The 25,926-nt window shown below is 43.3% G+C and overlaps 1 protein-coding gene and 1 pseudogene across 1 annotated transcript; one reads left to right on the top strand and one right to left on the bottom strand.

The window, feature by feature from the left end:
* Nucleotides 1–215: 215 nt before the first annotated feature.
* On the top strand, nucleotides 216–11,857 carry AT-IE (histidine biosynthesis bifunctional protein (HISIE)). Its single transcript, XM_086515502.1, has 5 exons — nucleotides 216–565; nucleotides 10,616–10,861; nucleotides 10,940–11,035; nucleotides 11,129–11,286; nucleotides 11,489–11,857. Exons 1-5 carry the CDS (start codon nucleotides 350–352, stop codon nucleotides 11,685–11,687), a joined length of 915 nt encoding a protein of 304 aa, XP_086371628.1. The 5' UTR covers nucleotides 216–349; the 3' UTR covers nucleotides 11,688–11,857.
* A 6,728-nt stretch (nucleotides 11,858–18,585) lies between these two features.
* Nucleotides 18,586–21,167, bottom strand: LOC147456551 (pentatricopeptide repeat-containing protein At2g13600-like; annotated as a pseudogene).
* Between the last annotated feature and the right edge of the window lie 4,759 nt (nucleotides 21,168–25,926).

Below are 25,926 nucleotides of genomic sequence, written 5' to 3'. Positions count from 1 at the left end.
AGACATCAAGATCGTTGCGTTGTAAACACAGGACCATGTCACCTCAAAGTAATAGGATTTGTGCTCTCTCTCTCTCTCTCTCTCTCTCTCTCTCTCATGCGGCTAACGAAGCACTCTAGTTGGTTTTGGTTGGAGTAGATCATTGGATCAAGGAAGGAGAAGCATTTACAGTTGGGAAAATTGTGGTGCCACGTGGATGCCTGAGGGATAGAGTAAAAATTCTCATTACGAGCCTACTTCTGCATGAGATCGAAGCTCGATGCGGCGAAATGCACGAGCACATAGCTAGTGCCGATGCAGACAGCAGCACTGGGCGCGCTGGGAACTGCGTTTGCATGAATAGTACATAATGGCGAGCGCCATATCCCATCTTACTCACCTGGCGTTCGAAGATGTCAACATCAGGAATGAGTATTTGTCTCGCCCTTTTGCAGCTAGTGTCTCTTCGCGGCTTTGCTACAATGGCACTCGCAATACTCATATCAGGCCGTCACTACCCCTTGCCTCCATGAACCAAGAACCCACAGTTACCCTAATTCGTTCCTCCCCAGTTTCAACCCCAGAGGTAAGCTTACTGTTTGTGGAATTTATAGATGCTTTTGTCTATTGTGAATTAGTATAGAGAAGTAAATTAGCGCTGGTGTATGTGTGTGCGCGCGCGCCTCTTCGATGCCAAGGATACAACAAATGTTTCATGAGGGTCTCATTTTTTAAAGTTTAGTTTGCATTGTGCCAAACCTTGTGTATTGTTGCACATTAATGCTAGTCGGCATTGCCGAAGTCAATATTGTGCCTGTCAAATGTGCACTGGAAAGAGGAACTACCAAGAGACAAACAAAGGGATTGGTGAGGAGAGGCAATAAAATACAAATTTACAATGAAAATGATCATTAATGTAGACAAAAAAAATTGTTGAATGCAACCATTTAGTGGGAGCTCGAAGGGTAGGGCTTGTGTGTGCTTGGGCTAACTTTGCAACAATGGAAAAAAAAATGCATATTGACCACTCAAGGGACACCTTGAGCCAGACATTGAAAAAAAATCCATGGCTCAAGAAAATCAAAAGCCCCACAATAGGACCAAAAGGGTGGACAAATGCACGCTTTCTTGGATTTGTCGACGGAGCTACCTATTCGGTCGGTAGCAGGCTGATGATTCAGTTGCACTTTTGTACCAGATTGTGGATTATGGATGATAGAGTGGGATCTCTTCCCTTCTCGAAGCTGAGGATGTTCTCTGATTTATTCTTGTCCATCTAAGGATGGAAGCTCTAGTTCCGGCTTCTTGTTTATCCGGTATGCAGCAATTCGGGTGCATGTTTCAATGCATGTGTTGGAGTTGGCTTTGACACACAGAGGGAGATACTTTTATCTTCACAACCACTTCTTATTTGATCATTCGACTTTCCTAGATGAGGTTTAGTGGTGGAGCATGTGGTGCCGGACCCTTGGCCAACAATGACAACAATTTGAGGAGGTTTTGATGGAGTGTAGACTTCTCCTTTCTCCATGTTCTCTCCTTCCCTCGGTGGTGCCACGTGGACAAGCTTTTGCTTCAGTCTAGCGTCAATCTTAGCTTAGGACCTAGCTTGGCAATTTGTTAGCCTCTAGTAGGACATGCATGATCAGGCAGGTCATAGTTGCATACCCTCACTTGCATAGTTAAGTCACTTAAGCATATAGGCATATGAATAGTCACTTCAGTCATTTATTAATAAGTGACTTGACATGACATTTATTAAAAGTAGGAAGAGAAAACGGCTAAAAGAACTATAAATGAAGCCCCTTGGGCACCAGTAGAAGGCAGAGGAGCAGAGAAGCGGAGCCTCTCAAGTACTAGCAAAACCAATGTTTTTGCAACCCTTGCATCAGTGTTTTCAGCCAGCAACATCAACGTTTTACCATCAGCATTCAGCCCTACCCCCGCGGTCGATCTCAGTGCCATCTTCAACAGATCCCTAACGCTTTTGCATTCAGCCTGTTGGCGCTTTTGTATTCAGCCATAGCGTCGCCGTACAAGCACCTCTACCAAGCATCGTTGTTGTCGCAGTACCCTTAGCGTTTTCAGTTTTCAGCCCATAGTGTCTTCAGCGATTTCAGTTTTCAGTCCATCGTCATCCCCGGCGATAGCAGATCAGCCCACAACCTCCTTGTCGTCGTCGTCGCAGTATCAAGCATCTCAAGCGGTACCCATTAGCACCTCAGCAGCACCGTAGTACAAAGTACCCCTCGGTTCAGCTCACAAGATCGTAAAGTGTCCTACTGTAACAGACTTGGACACTCCAAGTCAAGAATCTACCGCGACACCACAAGATTACACTTCAAACAGTTCACAGTTTACAATAGTTTCAACACTGGCCCGATGGAGTTCCGTGCCTAGAGATAATGGCCCCAAAGACTGGTGCCCCTTTCGGTATTTCTTTTTGTATTAATCTGCAACTCTTAGTACAAACGAGTGGTCGGGACTCACTCTCAGACTCTGTGTCCAGATGCTCTGAGAAGTGAGAGCCTAAACCACTAATAAATAGGTTTACAAGGGATGCCCAAAAGCAGAGCCCCAAAGCTGAAAACCAAAAGCTTACAAATAAAGCACTTCTTTTTGCCGGTTTCTCTCTCAAGCCACTACTTGGCAAAAATAAAGCAATTAAAGATTCTCTCTCTCTTGCTAATATGCGTAGGAAAAGCAAGGCAAACAGCGTAGCCAAAAAGCAGCCAGCTCTTCCCTACTCAATTCTACCACGTCAGCAAGGCTGTATGAATTCCGTGAATTGCGCTACAAAAGGCGGGCCTGTCCGTACGGTGCTCTGCCATGTGTCACTGCAGTCAGCAGTTCAGCCAGCCCTAGCCAGAGTGTGTGTGTGTACCATGGGTAGCCATGTCACCAGTTTGTGACATACCCCCCTCTTGAAAGCATTGTAATCGCCCCCCATTACGCCTACAACACAGACAGAAGCCATAAACTGTCTTAGCAGACACTGACTGTTAGTATCGACGCACTAGGAACACACATCTAGCATATGTATCAATCGACAGTCACATCACACGACATCACTTGACATCACATGACAAATCACATTCAACATTCATTTGGATCTCAGACTATGATTTATCGGCAATGCAATTAGCAACCGCATCTAGACCCACTCAGGACCTCATAGATGCCCGATTGACTAATCCCTATTACAACCATGTCTATCGAGATCATTCAGACCAAAATGCTGCAATCATTTTGTCAATCAGTTCTTGCACTTAAACAAGTCAAGAACAAATCAGTTTCATATTTTCCGGAATTCCATTTCATAAAGTCATACAGCAGAATACTGTCAGCTCTCAGTATCCCTGAAGCTCAAAGAGACATGAGTGACTCGGTAATATTCAAAAATCGAGACATCTGTTGACAAAGGAGCAAAGTAACTCCCCTCTTGTGCAAACCCATTGGACCAGATATCTTGCCAAGCTGAATTCGAGGTTCCATTTGGAGTAGACTATGCTAAACCAAAAGCTTCAAGGTAAAGTTTCACAATCTGAGGAGTATTTGCTAGGTCCTCCTCCTCCATGCGCTTGGCATCCAATGCAAGATAGTTCTTGAATTTAACCAAGAACCGCCTATTCACTTTACCCTTATTCTTTCTGTCCTTATGTGTCAATATCTGTTTAGGAACAAGGATCTCCTCGTTTTCTTCCACTTCGGGTTGCTCATCAGGCTCCCCATCTTCGGGCATATCACCTTTAAAAGGTTTCAAGAGACTCACATGAAATGCATTGTGAATCCTCCAAGTGTCAGGCAGCTTCAGCTGGAAGGAGACATCATTGACCTTTTCGGAGATCTGGAAAGGTCCGTAGTATCGCATACTAAGCTTTGGAAAAAGCCTCTCCTTTCCCTTTTTCTTTCTCATGCGTGCCTTCTTAAAACGTAAGAGCACCCAATCATTCTCCTTCAATTTCAAATCGTGACGATGGCGATCTGTTGCCTTTTTTTGTCTTTCCTAAGATTTTTGCAAAGCCTCGCGGACCTTGGCACCAAGTCACGCGTGACTCTTCAGCTTCAAAAATCGTATGTTTCGTGCTTAGGAAGGGTGGAACCTTCGCAGCACCTTCAATAATTCAAATAGCGCCTTCCCCGTCGAAGAGTGTATCGTGTTATTATAGGCAAATTCCACCAAAGGTAGATACTTTTCCTATTGAGTCTTTTGATGCGAGATGTAAGACTTCAATAAATCTAAAACCACTGAATTGGCAATCTCGGATTGCCTGTCAGTCTGCGGGTGGAAAGATGACGAGAACTGCAACCGCGTGCCAATGTTCTCCCAAATTGCCTTCCAAAACAAACTCGTGAATCTGGGGTCCCTGTCGGAGACGATCGTCTCAGGCATGCCATGTAATCTGAAGATCTGGGCCACAAACAGTCTCGCGAAGTGATCCGGCTTGACTATTTTCTTCACTGGAATGAAATGAGCATGCTTGCTAAATCTGTCAATAACAGTCCAGATACCATCGTGACCACTCTGTGTTCTCGGGAGATAAAAAATGAAATCCATTGCAATACTTTCCCAGGGGTGGGTGGGTATGGGCAAAGGCTGTAACAATCCTTGTGCTTTATGCCTGTCAAACTTGACCTTCTGGCATACCAAGCAACTGTGCACAAACTCGTCCACATCCTTCTTGAGTCTCTGCCAAAAGAATGGATGCACCCACCCTCTCTGACTCTTGCTGTAACAAACTGCTGACGTGTCAAAGCCAAAGAAGAACAAGTAACAGAAGAAGTTCTCCCAACTTATGGGGATCCCGTTCAATGGGGCCCCAAGTAACAAAAGGATTAAAATAAAGCAGGACCCGCACACACGCAAAAACTGATGACGTCGCAGATTTTCAAAAATTGCGTTGGCATGATGACGTGGCAGGCTGTACGGATTTTCGCGTTTTGCGTTGGCTGATGACGTGACAACTGTACGGATTTGCGTGATTTACGTTGGCAACTTTTTGGCTTTGCTTTTGGACCAGATGCTTTTGAGTTTGAAGGCTTTTCACTGTAATTTCTTTTTAGGCCAAGGGCCTTTAAATATGAGGTTAGGACTCATTATTTGGCATGCTTCCTGGATAAGGTGCAGAGTCTGGAGTACCGGCTTGTACTTTGATGATGCAATTTAAAGAAATACCGAAAGGGGCGCCAAGGTTTGGGGCCAATACTCTCTGGGGTGGAATTCCGCCACTCCGTGTCGCGTGTCGTCTCTCTCTTTTAGTTCAATTGTAAATGAAGTGCTAAAAGTCTGTTCAATCTGTTCTTTTCTATTGGCACGTAGTGCTCGTCTTGTGACAGTGGTATCAGAGCATCAGGCATGTGCTTTTTTGGAAGCATATCTGTCCTATAAAAGAGCAGATAGAGCTATTGGAATTTTTATTTGAGGTATCTTCGCCCTCCAACCCGGACTTATTAGCCACTCCCACCCTTACTTCATCCCGCATCGGGCGCGATGCCGTCTTCACCGCAGTGTCTTACAGGGCATAAGCCAATTAAGAACCCAATACTTGGAATTCATGGATTCAGCAGAATATTTGCAGTTCTTGCTCAACGAACTCCACGACATTCTTTCGCGGCATCCTCAGCAGAATCTCCGATGCTGCAAAGTTTTTAACAGTTTTTGAACTACATGTTACCCCCTCTGATGCCCCAGGTGGTACCTCCTCCTCCGGCACCAGAAAGTACGAGAGCTTCCAACCGGCAACCTTCTCAGCCGTTTGTTCTAATCGGGGGAGTCTTCCGGAATACGATGCAGCCATCTGACCGTGATCGAGTGCAACCGCCTTTGCCACCGCCATTGCCCCCACCTCCACTAGGCTACAATGGTTGGAGCCCATATGGATACCCTTATTATCCATACCCGGGATATGCACCTAACCAACCCAAAGATTTCAAAGATTGTGGCACGACAGTCAAATTTTTCACTTTTTCCGGGGTGAAAGATCGCAAGAAAAAGCATTGCAGTTCCTACAGCAATTTGACAACATCTATGCTTTGGGGAACTATACAGAAGAATCCAAGATTTCTCAAGCAACTGGATTTCTTAAAGATAATGCTATGCAATGGTGGAGTTCAATCGCGACACAACAACATGCTCCAAGGACTTGGCAAGATTTCAAGACAGTTTTTGCACGTAGTTACATGACTTCGATGTTTGAAGTCCGGATTTTGGCAGAGTGGGGCAACTTGAAAATGCTTGCCACCGAAACCATGGACGAATATAACCAAAGGTTTCTCGACGTGTACCTTCCGGTGTCCTTTTTAAGATCTGTTCCCTTGGAGGCCCAGTGCGAGCGATACGCCATTGGACTACCATCACCATTGCAAGAATATTGTCTATCCAAGCAAGTCTCTACCATGCAAGAACTCATGGATCATGCTGCGGTCGGCTACAAACTGATGAAGGGAAAGCTAGAGTTTACCACAAAAGAATCTCCGGCCACTAACCACAACTCTCGGTAACAACAAACAAATTCTTGAGTGTCTCGTGAAAGTCAACCACAAAGGCCTCGTTCGACACCTCAACGATGAGACACCTTATTACAAGAAGGCGGATGTTTTGGATGCTTTCAAACAGGACATAACTATTTTGGTTGTCCCCAACGCACTGACAGACCTGCGGAGCCGACTCCCGCGTCAACGGTTGACAGAAACCTAGGACCATCTCTAGCCAAACAAGCTAAACCGGCCATTGGATTAGTACCTGACATCTATGGCATACGCCTTGAAAGTACAAATGAATTGTGTCGAGCATATGGCAAAGTCAACGGTTTGAAAGCCCTAATTTTCTTTGACCAGGGGCTACAGAGAACTTCATCCATCCACAATTCTTGAAGGAGATGGACTTTGATTATGATGCAGAGAGTGGAGAAATTGAAGCTGAGCTAGCCACAGGGCAAACTCAAAAAGTGGTACCACCATTGGTGCTCTTCCAGTGACTATCGAAGATTATCATGGAAAAGTCGATTTCCACATTATGAAGTTGGGCAATTGTGACGTTCTATTAGGCATGCCTTGGCATGACAAGAACGATGCGACTCTCCAAGTTCGGAACCGAACCATCACCGTTATGCAGAAGGGCAAGCCAGTCGTCCTCAAAGTTCGGTTGTCCGAACAAAACCTTGAATGAACTCTCTAGTTGTTCTATAGTTAGATACTTTTGACTTTGTTTGAGAAAGTATTGTTTGAAGCTTTGTTTGAAATGGATGGTATCTGTTTTGAACTTGTCTTGGTGCTGATTTGAATTGTTTGACTCTGGTTTTAACACTGGTTTTCAATGATTGGTGAAACTACTCCTGGGTGGAGTAGTGAGAAAAGATGTTTGAGAATGCTTGTTCATACTCATGGCCCGGACCCTTGTGGTTATTTGCGGGGGGAGTATTGAATGATTGAAAAGTGTTGTTTTTACTCATGGCTCGGACCCTTGTGGTTATTTACAGGGGGAGTATTGTTGTTGTTACTCATGGCCCGGACCTGCATGGTTATTTACGGGGGGAGTATTAAGAAGTTTGAGCAGTGCTTACTCTCAACACCTCCAAACGACGCAGGCTGCGGTCTGGGGGGCGTTTGGTTGTAAAAGGCCTCTATATCTCATGGCCCGGACCTTTTTAGGTTATCTGCGGGAGGAGTGATGAGGGAGTCGTTAAACAGCTCATGGCCCGGACCTGGATGGTTATTTGCGGGGGGAGTGCTCATCGGCGGCTTTATGTTTCTATGTCTTGTAACATGCATATGTGAGCATTTGTGTTGCATTGTGATGTGCCAATTACTGAATATTCCTAATTGGATGAGATTGCCTAGGTATGTAATTTTTTAGTGCATCAAGACACCCGTGGAAGATCAGTACGGTCTGGGTGTGATGGCTAATTTTACTACACCGGAATATCAAGAGTTCCGATCTGGACGAAAGGAGAAGCTGACTCCTTGATCAAAAGAGCAGAAAGGAGAAGCTAACTCCTTGATCAAAACAGCTGAAAGGAGAAGCTAACTCCTTAATAAAAAGAGCAAACTAATTGTCCCTCGGAATGTCCCTCGGAATTTTCTTTATCTAACTTGAGTTGTTTTGCAGATATGCTATAATCGTGGACGATTACTCTCTTTCAAGAAGGGGAGACGTAACAAACTGCTGACGTGTCAAAGCCCTAAAGAATAGAGCCAACTTGCAGATGTCGGCCGAGGGGCCTAAACCCTAAGAAGAACAAGTAACAGAAAATGTCCTCCCAACTTATGGGGACCCCGTCCGATGGGGCGCCAAGTGACAAAAGGATTAAAATAAAGCAGGACCCGCACACACGCAAAAACTGATGACGTGGCAGGTTGTACGGATTGCTGCGTTTTGTGTCGGCTGATGACGTGGCAGTTGTACGGATTTTCGTGATTTAGGTTGGCAGCTTTTTGGCTTTGCTTTGGGACCAGATGCTTTTGAGTTTGAAGGCTTATCACTATAATTGCTTTTTAGGCCAAGGGCCTTTAAATATGAGGTTAGGGCTCATTATTTGGCATGCTTCCTGGAGAAGGTGCAGAGTCTGGAGTAGCGGCTTGTACTTTGATGATGCAATATAAAGAAATACCGAAAGGGGCGCCAAGGTTTGGGGCCAATACTCTCTGGGGTGGAATTCGGCCACTCCGTGTCGCGTGTCGTCTCTCTTTCAGTTTAGTTGTAAATGAAGTGCTAAAAGTCTATTCAGTCTGTTCTTTTCTATTGGCACGTGGTGCCCGGCTTGTGACACTTACACAATTTGAGATCACCAAGCTCATCCGCTAGGACCTAACTTAGCTAGATACTAGGAGGACTTGGATACAGCCGGCTCAGGAGCTGAGCACGAAGATGGCTTTCTATAGAGAGCATCTTCTCCAGCTTAGTGAGGATGGTTTTGTGACGAGGCCCAGATACATGGACACCCACTTGTCTCATGGGATACGATGTGCTATTTGCCAGATACGCACATCTTCACATCAGCTGCGGGTCGAGACTGGGAGATGCAGTGGAGTACCAACAGAGGCTAGGATAGGCCCCTTGGGTCACATGGAGCCTGAGACAGAGTTGCACTACACATGCCACTGCCCAGTCTACTATGAGATACAAGGCCGCTTCCATTGTTTGTTCAGAGAGGGCTTTGGACCACTATCCAGAGTCATGGGGTACGAGGACCAGAGATCCGTGGGTTTGTTTTTGCTGGAGCTGCGCAGACACAGATAGAGCCTGATGAGAGGAGAGGCTAGCCAGTCTTAGAGACCGGGTCACAGACTTCTTTAGAGCAGACACCGGTCACACCGAGGAGCTACCACAGCAGCAGAGCCCACTCTCTCCTCGCACCAGAGGCACGCTGATCGACTGAGCGACCGAGCTGGGGAGATCCAGACGCCCACGACTCTTGAGGACAAGAGAGCATCGACGAAGGCTGCATCAGAGGATTCGGATCACTTCGACCCGACATGCACGACGCCCGGTCAGACTACTACCATGGAGGAGATTGATGACATCCGCGAGCGATTGATGCTGTATCTCCTGTGATTTAGCTCTTTCTGAGGATACACCCACATTGTGTTGTTTTAAGACCCCATTCACTCCACCCTTCACTCATATCCTGCACAATCCCAGCTAACTGCTTAGTTCACATCTAGCAGCATAGCCGTAGTATTTCTATTTTGTTGCTCAGACTTTGTATCAGATCCACCACATTGTAACTTTCTGGTCTCATAGGTCACTATGGCCTTTTAAAGATGTTAATATACCATTTCATCTCTCTCTCTCTCTCTCTCTCTCTCTCTCTCTCTCTCTCTCTCTCTCTATCTCTATGGAGGACATACTGCAGAGACCCATGAGATAGTTCATGGGATGATCACTATTGTATACTTTATCCATTTTTCACCTCATTAGCCCTCATGTGATTGTACCCCTCGCCATAGTTTCTGAGATGATGTATCATGTGATGCTGATGACAACGTAGGGTAGGCTTACCATTCCTACCCACTCTAGGTATCCTCATTTCTTTTTACATTTATGTTTCCCAGACAGTGTACTAGAGTCACACTTGGATGTAACCTTATCTTATGTTCACCTCATTAGCCCTCATGTGCTTTCCATATGTTTTGAGATGATGTATTATGTGATGCCTATGACGACGACGATGACGTAGGGTAGGCTTACATTCCTACCCACTCTAGGTACCCTCATTTATTTTTACATTTATGTTCCCCAGACAGTGTACTAGAGTCACACAGAGACAGAATGTGCTTCGTAATTTGGATGTGCTGATCTGTCTGTGAGATCTCAAAAAGAGGGTGATCAATGCATCTGTAGTGGAAGTCCTGCATTTACTAGGAACAACTATTCCAAGTGGACCTGCCACTTGCACAAACTTCTTTGCTACTTTGTCACCTCATGTATTGTTGCAGATGTTTGAAAATGGTGAATTTTGGATTTATACAGTCGTTTTTTGCTGATATGAACATATCTATTCTTTTATCCAGAAATCAATTTATTTGCCTTTGAACAGACGCTATGGTCTGATTATGTTTTTAACGACCAACGAATGTGCATGAGGCTGTTTTCCCTGCACAGGTAAACTAACGAGTCTTGACCACAATGGGACAGGTTGATAATTTGTTAAGTACCATCAAATGGGACAAGAATGGACTCGTGGTTGCAATAGCCCAACATCTGAATACAGGAGCAATTCTTATGCAAGGTTTTGCGAATTCAGATGCCATTTCAGCAACAATTGCATCTGGGAAAGCAACATTTTACAGTCGTTCTCGATCTTCTTTGTGGACAAAAGGAGAGACGTCTTCCAATTTCATCAATGTAAAGGATGTTTTTCTAGATTGTGATCGGGATTCGGTACGTTCTTTGGGTTTCATCACACAGCTTTTGCTTGCTCTTAAGTAATTCGAGGTTCACAAGCAGTCTCTTAAACAGATAATTTATCTGGGGCTTCCTGATGGGCCAACCTGTCATACGGGTGCCGAAACTTGCTACTTCACACCTGCAGCAAGTGCTATCAATGCCTCCGAGGTCTAAATTTTGTACCGACCCTTTTGATCTTACGGTGTTTTATTCTGTTACTGTGGTGCTTTGCTAGTAATCTCAGACTTGGTCTCTCTTCAGGAGGCAGCTGCACAACCTGCATTAACAACCTTTTTCTCATTGGAGGATACCATTAGTAAGAGAAAGGCCCAGTTAATTGACCAATCAGACTCGATGTTCAAGCCTTCGTGGACACACAAGCTGCTGAAGGATCATACCCTCCTGTGCTCTAAAATACGGTTCTCTCTCTCTCTCTCTCTCTCTCTCTCTCTCTCTCTCTCTCTCTCATATATATATATATATATATATATATATATATATATATATATATAGACACACACACACACACACACACACACACACATTTGGACACTCCGCATTTTTTGCATAAATTTGGCTTTAAAAAGAAATAATAGTTAAAATCAGTATCTAATATTACAGAGAGGAAGCAGATGAACTTTGCCGAACTCTTGAGGACAAAGAAAGCAAGGACCGCACGGCATCTGAGATGGCGGACGTTCTTTACCATTCTATGGTTCTGCTTGCAGTGCAGGATGTGAAACTGGAGGATGTTCTAGAGGTTCTAAGAAAAAGGTTTTCTCAATCAGGCATTGAAGAAAAAATAAGTAGGAAAAAGTAGTCTTTTGAAGGAGGAAGTCCTAGAGGCTTTTTTGATCCACTGGTTGTAGAGAGAGAACCATCCTGATTATTCAGTCTTGAAAATTTTGATTGTTTTATGAGATAAATCTTCTGTACATTATTTATGTTGTGCCTAGGGGCAAAGTATAACAAAATGTTTCATTGCCCGTAGCTTAGCATTGCTAATGCACTTCGTATCCATTTTTGTCATCTCTGGTGTTTGACAAGATTAACCATGCTTTAAAAGGTTAAGGATTGTGATCCATGTTTTGCTACATGCACTATCTCACACATCAATGCTGAAAACTGCTTTTTATTGCAACATTGATTAAAAAATTACATGTCACTAGTAAGCTATATCTAAATAATGCGCTTATGTCTTACATTAAAATGTTTGAAGACTAAGATATGGGAAAATTAATGAGAGTATTGAGCTTGAGATTGGAATTTAGGCTATAGTGTGCCTTTGTTTTATCTAAATCTTTGGAGAACAAGAGTTCAGATTTTGCACTTGCCACATGAATTTAATGTCAATGATTCACAAAGTTGAATGGATGTTAATATCTCTGGATCTGTGGATTTTGCACTTAATGTATTACGCTCACTTCTTTCAAATTTTATTGCTATTGATTGATGCTTCATTTATGAAGACGCTTAAGTATTTAGTGCCATGCATGAGGACCGTGCACAAAGAAAGTATGAAGACGTTTCATATATGGTGAACTAAGTTTTTGGTCTTGATTGCAGTTCAACATCCTTTTGTATGGTGGCTCCTAATCTTGCACTTCGAGTTACATACTTCATGACTAGCTAATAGCTGCGATCTTCATGACTCATGTAATTCACATCTTAAGAAAAAATAGCTATTGAAAGGGAAAGAATGAGATATGTTTGTGCATGAATGCGCTCCAAGATGCCCGTCAATAGTTGCTGACGAGCTATGTAGAAAATGGGACAATAGTTGCTTTTGAGCCATGAATATGATGCTATCATTCAATCTTCTCGTAAAATCAAGGCAAGTTTTGTTGTCTTGCCCAAGCCAAAATCATGCCTATGGTGGATCTATGTATATATTTTCGACCCATTTTTGTTCCATTTCCATTTTTCTATGCATCTTTTATTTTCAAACTCTCATACTACGTAATTTCCATATGATTGTTGTTTTCCCCATAGTTTGTGTGCACCGCTCTCGATTCCATATTTTGATGATACTTACGCATATGCGAATAGTCAGAATCCCCTTGCTTCACATTTGCTGAAAACCGCCCGGAACTTCTTGGCCGTACCCGTGTCAAGCATATCCTGCATTCAATGCAGTTCCCAGATGATGAGCGCGCGGCGGTGTGTGCAAGTGATAGAGCACGCGAAGATGTGCAGGCCTTGAGGCTTGAAGCGGAGGCATTGTGCTGCAGAAGGGAAGCGCTAGCAGAATGAAGAGGAAGAGAGAGAGAGCTCACGTTTTTGGGGAAAACTCAATAAGTGAGTTCTGAGTTTTTTCATTTTTATTATAAGTGACCTTTAAAAAATGTGTACAGGTTCATATTATATGAACCTGGACAAAGTATAAAAATGTACAAAAAGAGGTTATTTAGGCCTTTAACCCAACAACGTGTCTCGTATGAAGTGGTATCACACATCAATGTGCTTTGTCCGTGCATGAAACATGGCATTCTTGGCCAAATAGACAACACTTTGGCTATCACATCCCAAGACAGGAGTACTAGCAGGCATACCAAGCTCTTTGACAAGTCTGCCCAACCATATGGCCTCTTTAGAAGCCTCAGTGGCTGAAATATATTCAGTCTTAGTAGTGCTCAATGCCACAATTTTTTGCAGTCGTGAACACCAAGAGACAGCACCACCAGCAATAGCAAACACATAGCCACTAGTGGACTTCCTGATATCCAAGTCACCTTCCATATCTGCATCACAATAGCCCTGCAACTTCATGTCACTTTTTCCATAGCATATACACCTAGATTGTGTACCTGACAAGTATCTCAGAATGCATTTCACAGCTTCCCAATGTGCTTTGCCGGGATTGGACATGTATCTACTAACAACTCCCACCGCATGGGGAATGTCAGGACGAGTGGCAACCATAGCATACATAAGAGAACCACAAGTTGATGCATAAGGGATTCCCTTCATAGCATTCATTGCCACGTAATCCTTTGGGCAATCGGTTTTGCTAAGTTTTGTGTGTGGAGGTAAAGGTACTCAAGTGACTTAGCTTCAGCCATGTTAAACCTGTCAAGTACTTTAGCAATGTACTTTTCTTGAGATAAGAAGAGCAATTTCAGCTTACTATCTCTCTTGATTCTCATGCCCAAGATGTGCTCAGCATCACCTAAATCCTTCATTGCAAAAGTTGAATTCAGCGACGTTTAAGAACATCAATGGTAGACTTATGCTTCCCAACAATCAACATATCATCTACATATAGCACAAGGATTATAGGACTTCCATCATTATCCTTCTTTGTATACAAACAATGGTCTGAATGGCTGCGTTTAAAGCCTTGAGACAACATAAAAGTATCAAACTTTTTGTACCACTGAGGTGATGACTGCCTCAAACCATACAGTGCCCTTCTTAGTTTGCAAACAAGTTCCTTTCTATCAGGAACTACAAAACCCTCAGGTTGCTTCATGTAGATATCTTCATCAATGTCACCATGAAGAAAAGATGTTTTTACATCCATTTGATTCAATTCTAAGTCAAGCACTGCAGCGAGAGCAAAAAGGACACGCAATGTCGTAAGCTTTATAACAGGAGAAAAGATCTCTTGAAAGTCAATCCTCTCTTTCTGTGCATACCCTTTGGCAACTAACCCTGCTTTATACTTGGGCTTTCCATTAACACATTTGACCTTGTAAACCCATTTGTTAGAAAGAGCCTTTCTTCCTTTAGGCAATGACACAAGATCCCAAGTATTGTTTGCATGCAAAGATTTGATTTCCTCTTGCATTGCAAGCTCCCACTTACTGCTTAACTCACATGATTTTTCCTCTTTATATGTAAGAGGCTCTCCCTCATCTGTCAACACAACATGATGCAAAGAGGGGTCAAAGCGCTGTATCAACCTTCTGACACGAGTAGACCTGCGTACCCAATGATCTACATTCTCAGACACAGGTTCTACATCAAGAGGCAACTCATTTTCAGCATGCTCATGCTGCTAAAAATCATTTTCAGCCATGACAGGTGGTTGTCCATCTTCATTTGGAGCATCTAAATCATGTCCTACCTCTTCTGGCTCAAGGTTAACCGGCTGATTATCAATTTCAGCTTGCGGTAATGCATCCTGAGGCTCTTTTTCAACATCAATAGGTGGCAAGAGAGACTGAAATTTGATCGATTTCTTGTCAATTTCAAAAGATGTAGCATTTTTCAGCAATTTAGCCTCATTGAACACTACATCTCGGTTGCGTACTACCCTCTTAAATTGAGGCAACCATATCCTGTAGCCCATGTCACCCTCTTCCCCATAACTTAGGAAGAGTCCTTGGATGGACTTTGCATCTAGCTTTGTCCTCAAGTCATTACGAACATGGACAAAAGCTTCGCAGCCAAACACTCTCAAATGATCATAAGAGGCAGGTTTGTCAGACCAAAGCGTACTGTTAGGAGAGCGATTGCATACATGAACTGCAGTTTTCAAAGCCTCTCCCCAAAACCCATGAGGGAGATTAGCCGTGGACAACATGCAACGCACTCTCTCACATAAAGTACGGTTATACCTCTCAACCACACCATAAGAAGATTGATTATAAGGGGCTGTCAACTCTCTTTTAATCCCATATTCTTCGCAATAACGCTGAAATTCAACAGACGTGTACTCCCCCCCATTGTCAGATTTCAGACATTTAAGCTTACTACCCTTTTGTGTGGTCACAAAAGCATGAAACCTCTTAAATGCATTAAATGTCTCACTCTTATTCTTTAACAAATATGCCCAGCTTTTCCTAGTGCAATCATCAATGAATGCAACAAAGTATGATGCACCACCAAAAGACTTAATAGGCATTGAACATACATCGGAGTGAATTAAATCAAGAGTATTAGCTTTGCGCGAGATACCAGAATAATAAGAAGACTTCTTTTGTTTACCATACAAACAGTCATTACAAAAATCTAACTTGGTGCCCTTTACATCAACCCTCTTCAAAGAGGAGAGCACATCAAGTCCCTTCTGGCTCATATGGCCAAGTCTTTTGTGCCACAACTCCAAATGAGAAGCAACTTCGGCCACTGCAAGAAACTTGCCAGGCAAAGCTTTGCCATGTAAATAGTACAATGTACCACTCTTGCATCCTTTGACAATGAGCATTGATCTCTTAAGCAACTTCCATGAACCCCCAGCAAAAATGGTTGTATAACCCTGTGCATCCATCTGGCCAACAGACAATAGACACTTCTTGATGCCTGGTACATACCTTACATCTTTAAGCATAAACTCTTGGCCATTGTTTAATGCCAAACGCACAGTGCCCATTCCTTCAATGTCACAAGCATAGTTATCCCCAAGGTAAACCTTGTCATACTTGCTTACATGATAAGAAGCAAAACACTCCACAGATGGAGTCACATGAAATGAGGCACCCGAATCTACTATCTAAGACTGTGGAAGGCCATCATTTGCACTTAGCAATGCATCAATGACATCTCTACGTGAGATAAGCATGTCTTCTGCATTTGCTACAACAAAATCTGAGGGACATGAAGCTGCAACCAAGATCTCCTCACTGTCGGATAACTCTGTGATAACCACACTCTGTGATAACCACACTAGAGGATACATTGACAGTCTCTGAATCCTTGGAGGAGGTACTTGCTGATTTTTCCCCTTTCTTATCCTCTGTCTTCTTCTTCTCCTGTGATTCCTTCTTTCTTTCCTGCTCTTTCTTGAAGTACCTGCAATCTGGCTTCTTATGGCCTTTTCTACCACACTGGTAACAAGTCACATCCTTATCCCTAGACTTGGTTTTGCTCCTGTTTTGAGTTTTGGTACCTGTATTTGGCTTCTGGCTTCTGCCTCTCGTATTGTAAGCAGAACTGCTACCTTCCCCACCACTAGACTTGCGTCTAATTTCCTCATTGAAGATGGAGCCTCGCACTCCATCATATGTGAGGTTGAAGCTATTACTCAAAGAAACCACAAGCGTTTCTCAAGAGTCTGGCAAAGTCATCAACAAAAATATGGCTTTCAACTTGTCATCAAAAGATTGAAGCCCAGTATCCTGTAACTGACTCATAACACTGATGAAAGCACTTAAGTCCTCAGAAGCCGACTTGGCTTCGTCAAGCATCATGTTCACCAGTTTGCGCATCAAATGCACTTGATTCACAGGGGTGGCATTCTCATAAGTGGCCTTCAACTTATGCTAAATTGCATGTGCAATGTCCAAGCCCTTTATATCCACCAGAATGTCATCAGTCACAGCCATTTTGATATAGGCCTTTGCCCTCTTGTTGAGCCTGGCCCAATCCTCATCCGGCATATCCTCAGGCTTTACAGCCAAAAGGGCATCCTCACAATCCTTGAGGAAAAAAATCCCCTGCATCCTGTCCTGCCATAGGTCGAAACCTGTACCGTCAAATCGTTTGACTTCCATCAAGCTCTTGGCATCAAACAACAAGGAAGTAGAAGCCATTTGCACGGATAAAAATGCAACAGAAAGTGTCTACACAAAATCTGAAAATTTTCAATGATCACAATGTACAACATGTTGCATACAATGGGCTGAAAATTTCAACAATTTACAAGTATCCTCAATGCGTACTTGCATAAACCCACAAAAAGCATACATAACCTCAATTTGTGTACATAAAAACAGTCCAATTTTGAATTTTTTGCAAATTTACTGTTTTGGCGTATCAATTTGCATCAAATGGACTTGTTTTGAGTGGGAAAAGCAAGGGGCATTCACGGGAATTGATTTAGAACACCTACGTTTTGCTGTTTTGGCATGTAATTTTCTGATTTTTACTTGTTTTGACCTAATTTCAACCTGTTTTGGACTGTTTTGGGAATTCTAATCACCCTAGGTGACACCGAAAGCAAGGGACTTCACGATGAAAGCGAAAATTTGAGACGAAGGAAGACTTTTGCTTGCTGTCCAACCACCTGCGCAAAGCTTCTAAAACCCTAATCTAGCTCTGATACCAGTTGATGAGCGCGCGGTGGTGTGTGCAAGTGATAAGAGCACGCGAAGATGTGCAGACCTTGAGGCTTAAAGCGGAGACACTGTGCTGCAGAAGGGAAGTGCTAGCAGAACGAAGAGGGAGAGAGAGCGCACACTTTTATTTTAAGTAACCTTTAAAAAATGTGTCCAAGTTCATAGCATAAAAATGTACAAAAAAAGGTTATTTAAACCTTTAACCCAACACCAGAGATGATATCTTAAACAAGAAGCTCGCCAAAAACTTTTTGCACTTTTGGCATTACACAGCAAGTTTTTACCATCACGGACTCTCATCACCATAGCCCACAAACAGAACTTCAAATCTGAGCGCTCGAGACACTCAAATAAAGTCGATTCTGCTCATGCACACTGCTCACACTTGTAGTCTACTTCGGCCTTGCCACAAGGAGGTGGAATGAATTGAAGGATCACAGTGGTGCCAAGAAACCGGGTCCATGCAGGCTTCATTGGAGGAAAGACAGAGCCAAGGTGAAAGAGAGACAGTACTTTGCAAGTTTGCAGCGACCCTTCAAATTGAGCATCACATTTAATCATCTTGTGTTGGTGAGATTCTCTGAGGGAAGATTTCAAAACTTGACCTGCCAATGGTCTTGCACCCCTCTGAAGCTGCTGTCACCTTGTCCCCTACGACATTCGCTGCCGTAGAGGAAATGGTGCTACATGGATGATGGAACCATTTTGAACAGAGGATTGCTTGTAAAAATATGCGAATCATCCTTAGATCACTAGTCTTGGTTACATTTTGGAATCTTTTGACAAAATGGCTCTTTTGTTAGAACCCCCTAGTTTCTATCAAATATCCAGGCCACAAGCTCAACCAATCTTTGCCTATCAAGGCTTCGTGTTTTATTGTACGTATTGGGGAAGCAGATCACAAGATGACATTCTTGGAAACAAATAAGAGGTGAGGCAGTTCATTGAACAAATGCACTATGTAAAAACTACCGACAGAGCGGTTAAAGAAGCTGTCTTACTAGAGCGGACACAATGCTCAACAATCAATTCCCAACGGGCCACTGATGTTCATACAGATAGGACACGGACAGAACTTGTATCACGTAACAGCTTTAACCTCCTTGCTACTCTATCTGGAAAAATGCAGAAGATGGGCTTTCATAGTAATTGTGCATAGAGGAGGTTGACTACTAAGCTTTTCACCCGCTTGATGGAAAGTTGGTTGGTTGCACTTCTCAGAGCTTTTCGCCCTCTTGATGGAAAGTTGGTTGCACTTCTCAAACATTACAACACACTAGCCATCAAGTCCCCTGCACACAGCCACCATCTTGTCCAGCATCCTCCTCACTGTTTCTGGATCTTTCTTCATTTCGTTTGCAGCGTAAAGGTTCCCAAGTAAAACATATGGTGCTGTCTCTTCAGGACCAAAACTAATCATTTGTTCTGCTGCATATTTCCCTCGAAAGGTATCACTGTGGATGGTGCAGCTACTCAATAGAGCAGCCCAAAGGCGTCCATCGTGCCAGCGCGGAAGCTTACAGATGAACTCCTCTGCTTCAGACAATAACCCTGCTCTGCCAAACAGGTCGATCATGCACACATAGTGTTCAATGTTTGGGGTCAAACCGTAAACATTCTCCATGGACACAAAGCATGAGCGGCCCTCCTCCACCAAGCCTGCATGGCTGCATGCATTTAGCACTGTAATGTAGGTCACTTCATCTGGCTTTACACATTTTTTCTGCATTTCGTGAAACAACTGAAGAGCTGCCTTTGCATGTCCCTGCTGTGCAAAAGCTGCAATAATTGCTGTCCAAGATACTACGTTGTGAGGACGAACTCTATCAAAGAGAGCCAGTGCTGAACCTAGTGCCCCACATCGACCATACATGTGAATGAGGGCATTCCCAACCTGCAAATCAGACTCCAACCCCTCATGTAGTAAACATGTATGTATACATTTCCCTTCGTTAAGAGCTGTTATACTGGCACATGTGCCGATAACACTGATGAAAGTGACCATCTCAGGCCTCACACCTTGCTGTTGCATGTTCCTGAATAATTCAAGCCCTTCTGCTCCACGTCCTCGTTGGGCATACATACTCAAGATACCATTCCATGTAATGACATCGTGTTTTGGCATCTTCTTAAAAACACAGAGAGCTTCATCTACAGCTCCACACTTGCCATACATATTAACAAGGGAATTACATACCACAAGATCTGTGATCCATCCTTCTTTGACAACACACGAATGAATTGCTTTGCCTTGTGCAACATCTTCAAGAAACCCACAAGCCTTGAGGCTGTTGATGTAGGTACACTCGTTTGGATCTACTCCCGCTAACTGCATTTGCTGAAAAAGGCCAAGGGCTTCCTTGCCATGCTCATGATCAACATAAACTGTAATCATGGCATTCCAAGTAACAAGGTTTGCATTCGGAAGTTGGTCAAATATTATGCGTGCGTCCTCAACAGCTCCACATCTCCCATACATGATTACCAAAGACGAGCTAAGGATGACATCAGAAAGCTGATCTTTCTCAACACATGCATGAATTTTTTTGCCCTCTATCAAAGAATTCCTACTTGTGAACGAACCAAGAAGGGCGATAAGGGTAACATTGTTTGGTGGTGTACCCTCTTCTTGCATACGTATATAAGAGAAGTGCGTTTGCACAAAGGCCATGCCTGACCAGGGCTGTGATGCTGGCTGTCCATGAAACCACACTTCGATTCAGCATCCGTTCAAACACTTCTCTTGAGTCTTGCAAGGCACCGTATCTGGCATACATGGAAAGCAACAAATTCGCTAAGTGCGTACCTTGCTCCAGCTGCACCATTATGATGCAGTGATGGTAGCCTTTAATATGGGCTAGAGAGGTGCATTTTCGTAATCCTTCAACAAGATAATTGTGATCGGGTTCAAAAAGCGCGTTGAGGCCATCATGGATATCTCTACACGACCCGTTATGTATGTCATCATCATCACTAGAGGGACATTCAGTTTGTTCAAATAAAGCTTTGGAATCTGTAGGGAGATCGATGCATGCACTTGATAAGGAACATAATGTTGCCATTGCCCTCCCTGTGCAAGGTGCCACCATGCTCAAAGCAGCACAAGCTGTGGAATATTTCGCTTTGTAGAAAGATTTCCCTGAGAGCGTACGTTGCATATCCGAAGTCGTACGAGCTAATGTCGTACACGCCGTGCTGCCTGGAAACGGAAGTAAGGGTACAAGAGAAGAATGTCGTGTGTACAGCGGCTTCTTCCATGGATCCACTGTCCCTTGCTCGCAGTAGCATCGGTGTCGTCACAAGAGACCTCAGAGTGATAAAGTTTTGGACGCAAGACCTGCTTCCCGAGTAGGAAGATTATTCTATTTTTCCCTCCCCTGGTTATTCAACATTATGTCTTGAATTGTCAAGTTAACAAAGCAAGGAGCATCATAGTAGGTGGACTCTTGCATAAACTTGAGATTCTCAATGGTAAATTGGCAAGCATTCCTACGGAATTTATGGTAGGCCTTCCTACTATTGTCCAAGGACATGACTCATATGGTCACCTATACTATCTATACTATAGTATAATGGCAAAGTGAGTAGTGGGCCCAATCGCCCAGAGGGAGTAAGTGAACCCAACTTGCGACATATACCATGATAGGGAGGAGCATTCTGCTTTCCGCTACACCTTAACAATACGAGAGCATGGAGAAGAGCATTTGGCAACATACACATGTGTTGGAGATGTCGATCAGGTGCCATCAACAGCAGAAGGAAGAAGGATAAGGCCATGCATGCCATTGCATTGTGGGGGCGTTGTTGCATTAATGGCTAATATGCCAATATCTCAATATTGAGAAGAATCTTTCTTTGAGGGCTCAAGAATGAGTGAGAGGTCAAGGTGTGAGATAGTCGTTGGGATATTTGAGCTCTCTAGGTTTGTTCTCATGAGTCACCTACGACATTAAAATTCTTCTTCTTCTTCTTCTTCTTCTTCTTCTTCTTCTTCTTCTCTCTCTCTCTCTCTCTCTCTCTCTCTTTCTCTCTCTCTCTCTCTCGAACAGAGCTTACTTCATGCAAGGAAGAATGTGGGTGAACATCACCCTTGAATTTTTAGTCATTTCAACGGTTTTTCAATGGCATCCACAAGGGACATTGGCCTAAGATTGTAGGGCAATGGCGTGCACGGCAAACTATAGTGTTCACGGACTGCTAACATGTGTAATGGGGTGCCACCTAACCAATGCTATGGTAGGACGTGGGGTACCTTAGGAGCCTAGCACAAGGTCAACATGTGTGATGTCAGGGCACCAACCGATCCTTTCTAAACTCTGCCAAAGATGGGCCAAAGATTTGCAGTTGAGTGGGCAAGAGCAAGCCTCGGGCATATTTTTGCAGTAGCCCACTATCCAAAAGCACCTCTAGCATCCATCCAACATTATTACCACTTTCTTATGTTGTCACTCTTAATTGACTCTAATTAATAGTCGAGACCATCTTCAAGAACATCCCTTCTTAATTTAGGAGCCAAGTCATTACAACATTGTAGAGTTGGGGCTATCGTCCATCCACTATCACCTTGAGCATGTTGATAGCGTGTAGCCTCAAAGTTGTAAACATTTGGTCACTTTCTTTCTCTTTTGAAGTTAGTAAAAACATAACAAAACCTCCACTTCTTTGATGCACATCTAGAGCTCTGCGTTGATCAAAATGTAAAGCTTGATGGGTTATACTCTTTGAGCAAGAGTAGAAGGTGTCAAAGATATTGAGGCAAGTTGAGGGATGCCATAGGTTGCAAAGGCAGCGAAGAAGGATTTAGACCATCGGCATGAGAAATCTGCTATTGTGATAGGATATGAAGGTATATTTTTTGGGTTCTCTCTTTTAGCACTTCAGGTCCTTCAATGGTGCTCGAGGAGCTAGCAATCGTACGTCTACATAGCTAAGTTGTTAATGTATCGCTACAAGAAGTAATTAACCCTTATGTTGTTTTCAAGGAATTCTAAGCAAAGTTTGTTTTTAGCAACACTTGTAAAACTCGGCTTCCAGAAAATGTAAAGCAAGGTTTGAGATGCGGCTTGGAGGATACGCCATTTTGAATTGAATAGACCATCTATTGCCCAACTTGGCGAGTACTTTATATGGATCCTTACATCATCTCGTAAAATACATTGATTGATACATGTGCAACATGGGCAGAGTACTTTATATGGCTCCTTACATCATCTCTTAGACTACATTGATTGCAATACATGTGCAACATGGGTAGAGAAAAGATCCATATTGTCTTATGGATGCGAGTGATCCCCTTCCTTTGGGTGTGATCACCCTATGCATGGCCCTTGCATCTTGAAGGGAGTGGAGCCATTCATGCAAAGTAGTGATGTTGTTTGTGATGACCATTTACCTAAAAAGACATACTTTGGGCTCTTTTCGATGTATGCAATTTCCTGGTTTCTTCCTCTGTGAATTCACCTATGTTTTCATTTTGAAGCCATGTGGAATTATGTAAGATGGTCTATTTTTTGCAAATATGAAACAATGGATTCTCTCCAAATGAAATCTGCATTTTAAAGGTGTACAAGCAAGATATTTATGCAAGGTATCTATGTTGTTAGGCATATTGAATCTTGAGAGCATTTATGCTCGAGTCCCGTTCACTGCTCAAATTAGCTATTCATGAATAGGCACACCATTGCCGAGCGGCATGCACAATAGCTAGCTTCCTCAGAGGTGTACTAATTCAGGGTAGTATTGATCGAGCAAGCTTAAGACAATCAAAGATGCAACAGAGGATGTGTACATTGTTGATGTAAATGAGAGGCTACGTATCAACCTAATTTCATTCCGCTTTGCAACTGCTCTTCTTATGTTGCCACCCTCAAGTCTTCCGACCAATTAGATGAGAGAAACCTTGCCCTACGCTCTTGCCTTTGAGCATCCTCCCCAAGGCGACTCTATGCCTACTCTGGTCTCATTCTCCTAAGCCTCAATAGGAGAGCCTGAATAATGAAAGGGGCCAAGGGCATCTCTCTCTCTCTCTCTCTCTCTCTCTCTCTCTCTCTCTCTCTCTCTCTCTCTCTCTCTCTCTCTCTCTCTCTCTCTCTCCCCCCCCCACACACACACACACATGTAGTTGCAAGACGTCTCTATGCATGGGCTAGGAGGGAAGCTTGGAGTGTGTGTGTGGATACGTGCCAACACCCGTGGGAGCTAGGTGACTAAACAAATTAGTATCTAGGAGATTTGAACAATTATCCATACCAAGCATGAGAGCCACTCATAATCAAGAAAAGACAATGTGAGAGCAGTCGAAGGTATACGCTAGAGAGAGAGAGAGAGAGAGAGAGAGAGAGAGAGAGAGAGATTTACTTAGTATTCTACTTATCAATAATAGATTCCATAGTTTCCAAGAAAAACTCGCTAGATGCGATATGGTGGTGCTTCCAAGAGCTTGGTAAGGTAGAGTTTACCCTCTCTGCTTGGGCCCATTCACCTACAAGAGTGCTTGGTCACTATATATGAGAAGGGAACTCTATGAATTTTAGGTGTTCTTCATTCACAAAAAGAACTAGCATCCTCTTCAATGCATAATCAGAGCCAATTAATCTCTCTCTCTCTCTCTCTCTCTCTCTCTCTCTCTCTCTCTCTCTCTCTCTCTCTCTCTCTCTCTCTCTCTCTCTCTCTCTCTCTCTCTATCGTTTTTTGACCTAGTAGACAGCAGTTTACGCTTTTGATCATAACTTCTCATTTGAACTCCAATTTAGGTGATCTATAGCCTCAATCGAAGAGCACAAAGCCCTCTACGCATTGATGTAAATACATAATTTTTTTGAGCAATTGAAGGCTTTGCTGTAACAGCATCTCAGAATTGAAAAAAACTGTCAAAACTTTGCGTTTTTGTTGCCGACTTGAAGGCAATGTCAGACAAAACTCGCAAGGGTGAAAAATCCACACTCGCCATGGAGAATGATGCAAAATCTCCAAGGAATTTGGATGCTAATCCAACCACATCGTCTACAACAATGGAAGCAATGTCATGGCTTACTTGATCTCATTACAAGAAACCGTCAACAAGCAAGGTGAAGAGTTGTGTGCACTTGCAATGGAGAATGGTACTTTAAGAGTTCTTGTTGTGGAGAATGAGCACCTCAATAAGGTTCTTGAAATGCAAACAACACGCTTGGCACATCTTGAGAATGAAGTTCAAGAATGTAAGCGCTCTCTTGTGGACATGAATGTATTGAAAGGGCGCTTGAGCAAAGTTGAGAGTGATCATGTATTGAAAGAAGAAATGATAGACACAATACGACATGATGTATGTGAGATGAGAAATGTACCCAAATCATGGGCTGATATATGTAAGGATAATGTGGTTTCTGCATCTCTTATCACGCAAGCCGTTTGTCCAAGCAAAGAATGTAGAGAATGTGGACACTCAAGAATTGCAAGAACGGCAAAGACGCTCGAAGAACATCGTCATTCGTGGAATCAAGGAGGAAAGCATGGAAGCACCCCAATTTCTTGCGGTTGCTATTGAAGAGTTTTTTGCTACATACTTTGGCAAGCCTGGAATCATGGCTTATGGTGCACATTGAGTTGAAAAACAAGGAGCCCCTCGCTCGAGAGAAAGACCTATTGTATGTACCATGGCTGATAAGAGAAAGATCATCCTTGACAATAGTTGGGTCTACCTCAAAGGAACGGGTTGTAATGTATATGAGGATCGCACTCTTATGCAACAAAATGTACGTTGCAAAGCATATGAGGAAAGAACCAAGAAGGTCAACGTCTCATCTCAAGAAGAAAAGTCACTTGAGGAGGATGCAAGTCCACCCAACAAATAGGGACACGTGATCTATGAGACCAACTCACGCTTGCGAATAAGCTTTTGGAATTGTAATGGCTATCCATGGAATGCAAAAATTGGCATTGATGAGCTTACCAATGACTCCGATGTGATACTTCTTGTCGAAACATGGGAGCATGATGCGCAACAAATTCTTGGATTTGACAAATATGATGTGCATTCTTTGATGTGTACCAAAAATGCAAAGCAACGTAGAGGCCAAG

The sequence above is a fragment of the Adiantum capillus-veneris genome, chromosome 6 (genome assembly GCF_014529385.1).
Source record: "Adiantum capillus-veneris isolate H3 chromosome 6, ASM1452938v2, whole genome shotgun sequence".
Classification (NCBI taxonomy): domain Eukaryota; kingdom Viridiplantae; phylum Streptophyta; class Polypodiopsida; order Polypodiales; family Pteridaceae; genus Adiantum; species Adiantum capillus-veneris.
This window is presented reverse-complemented; position numbering and strand designations above follow the sequence as displayed.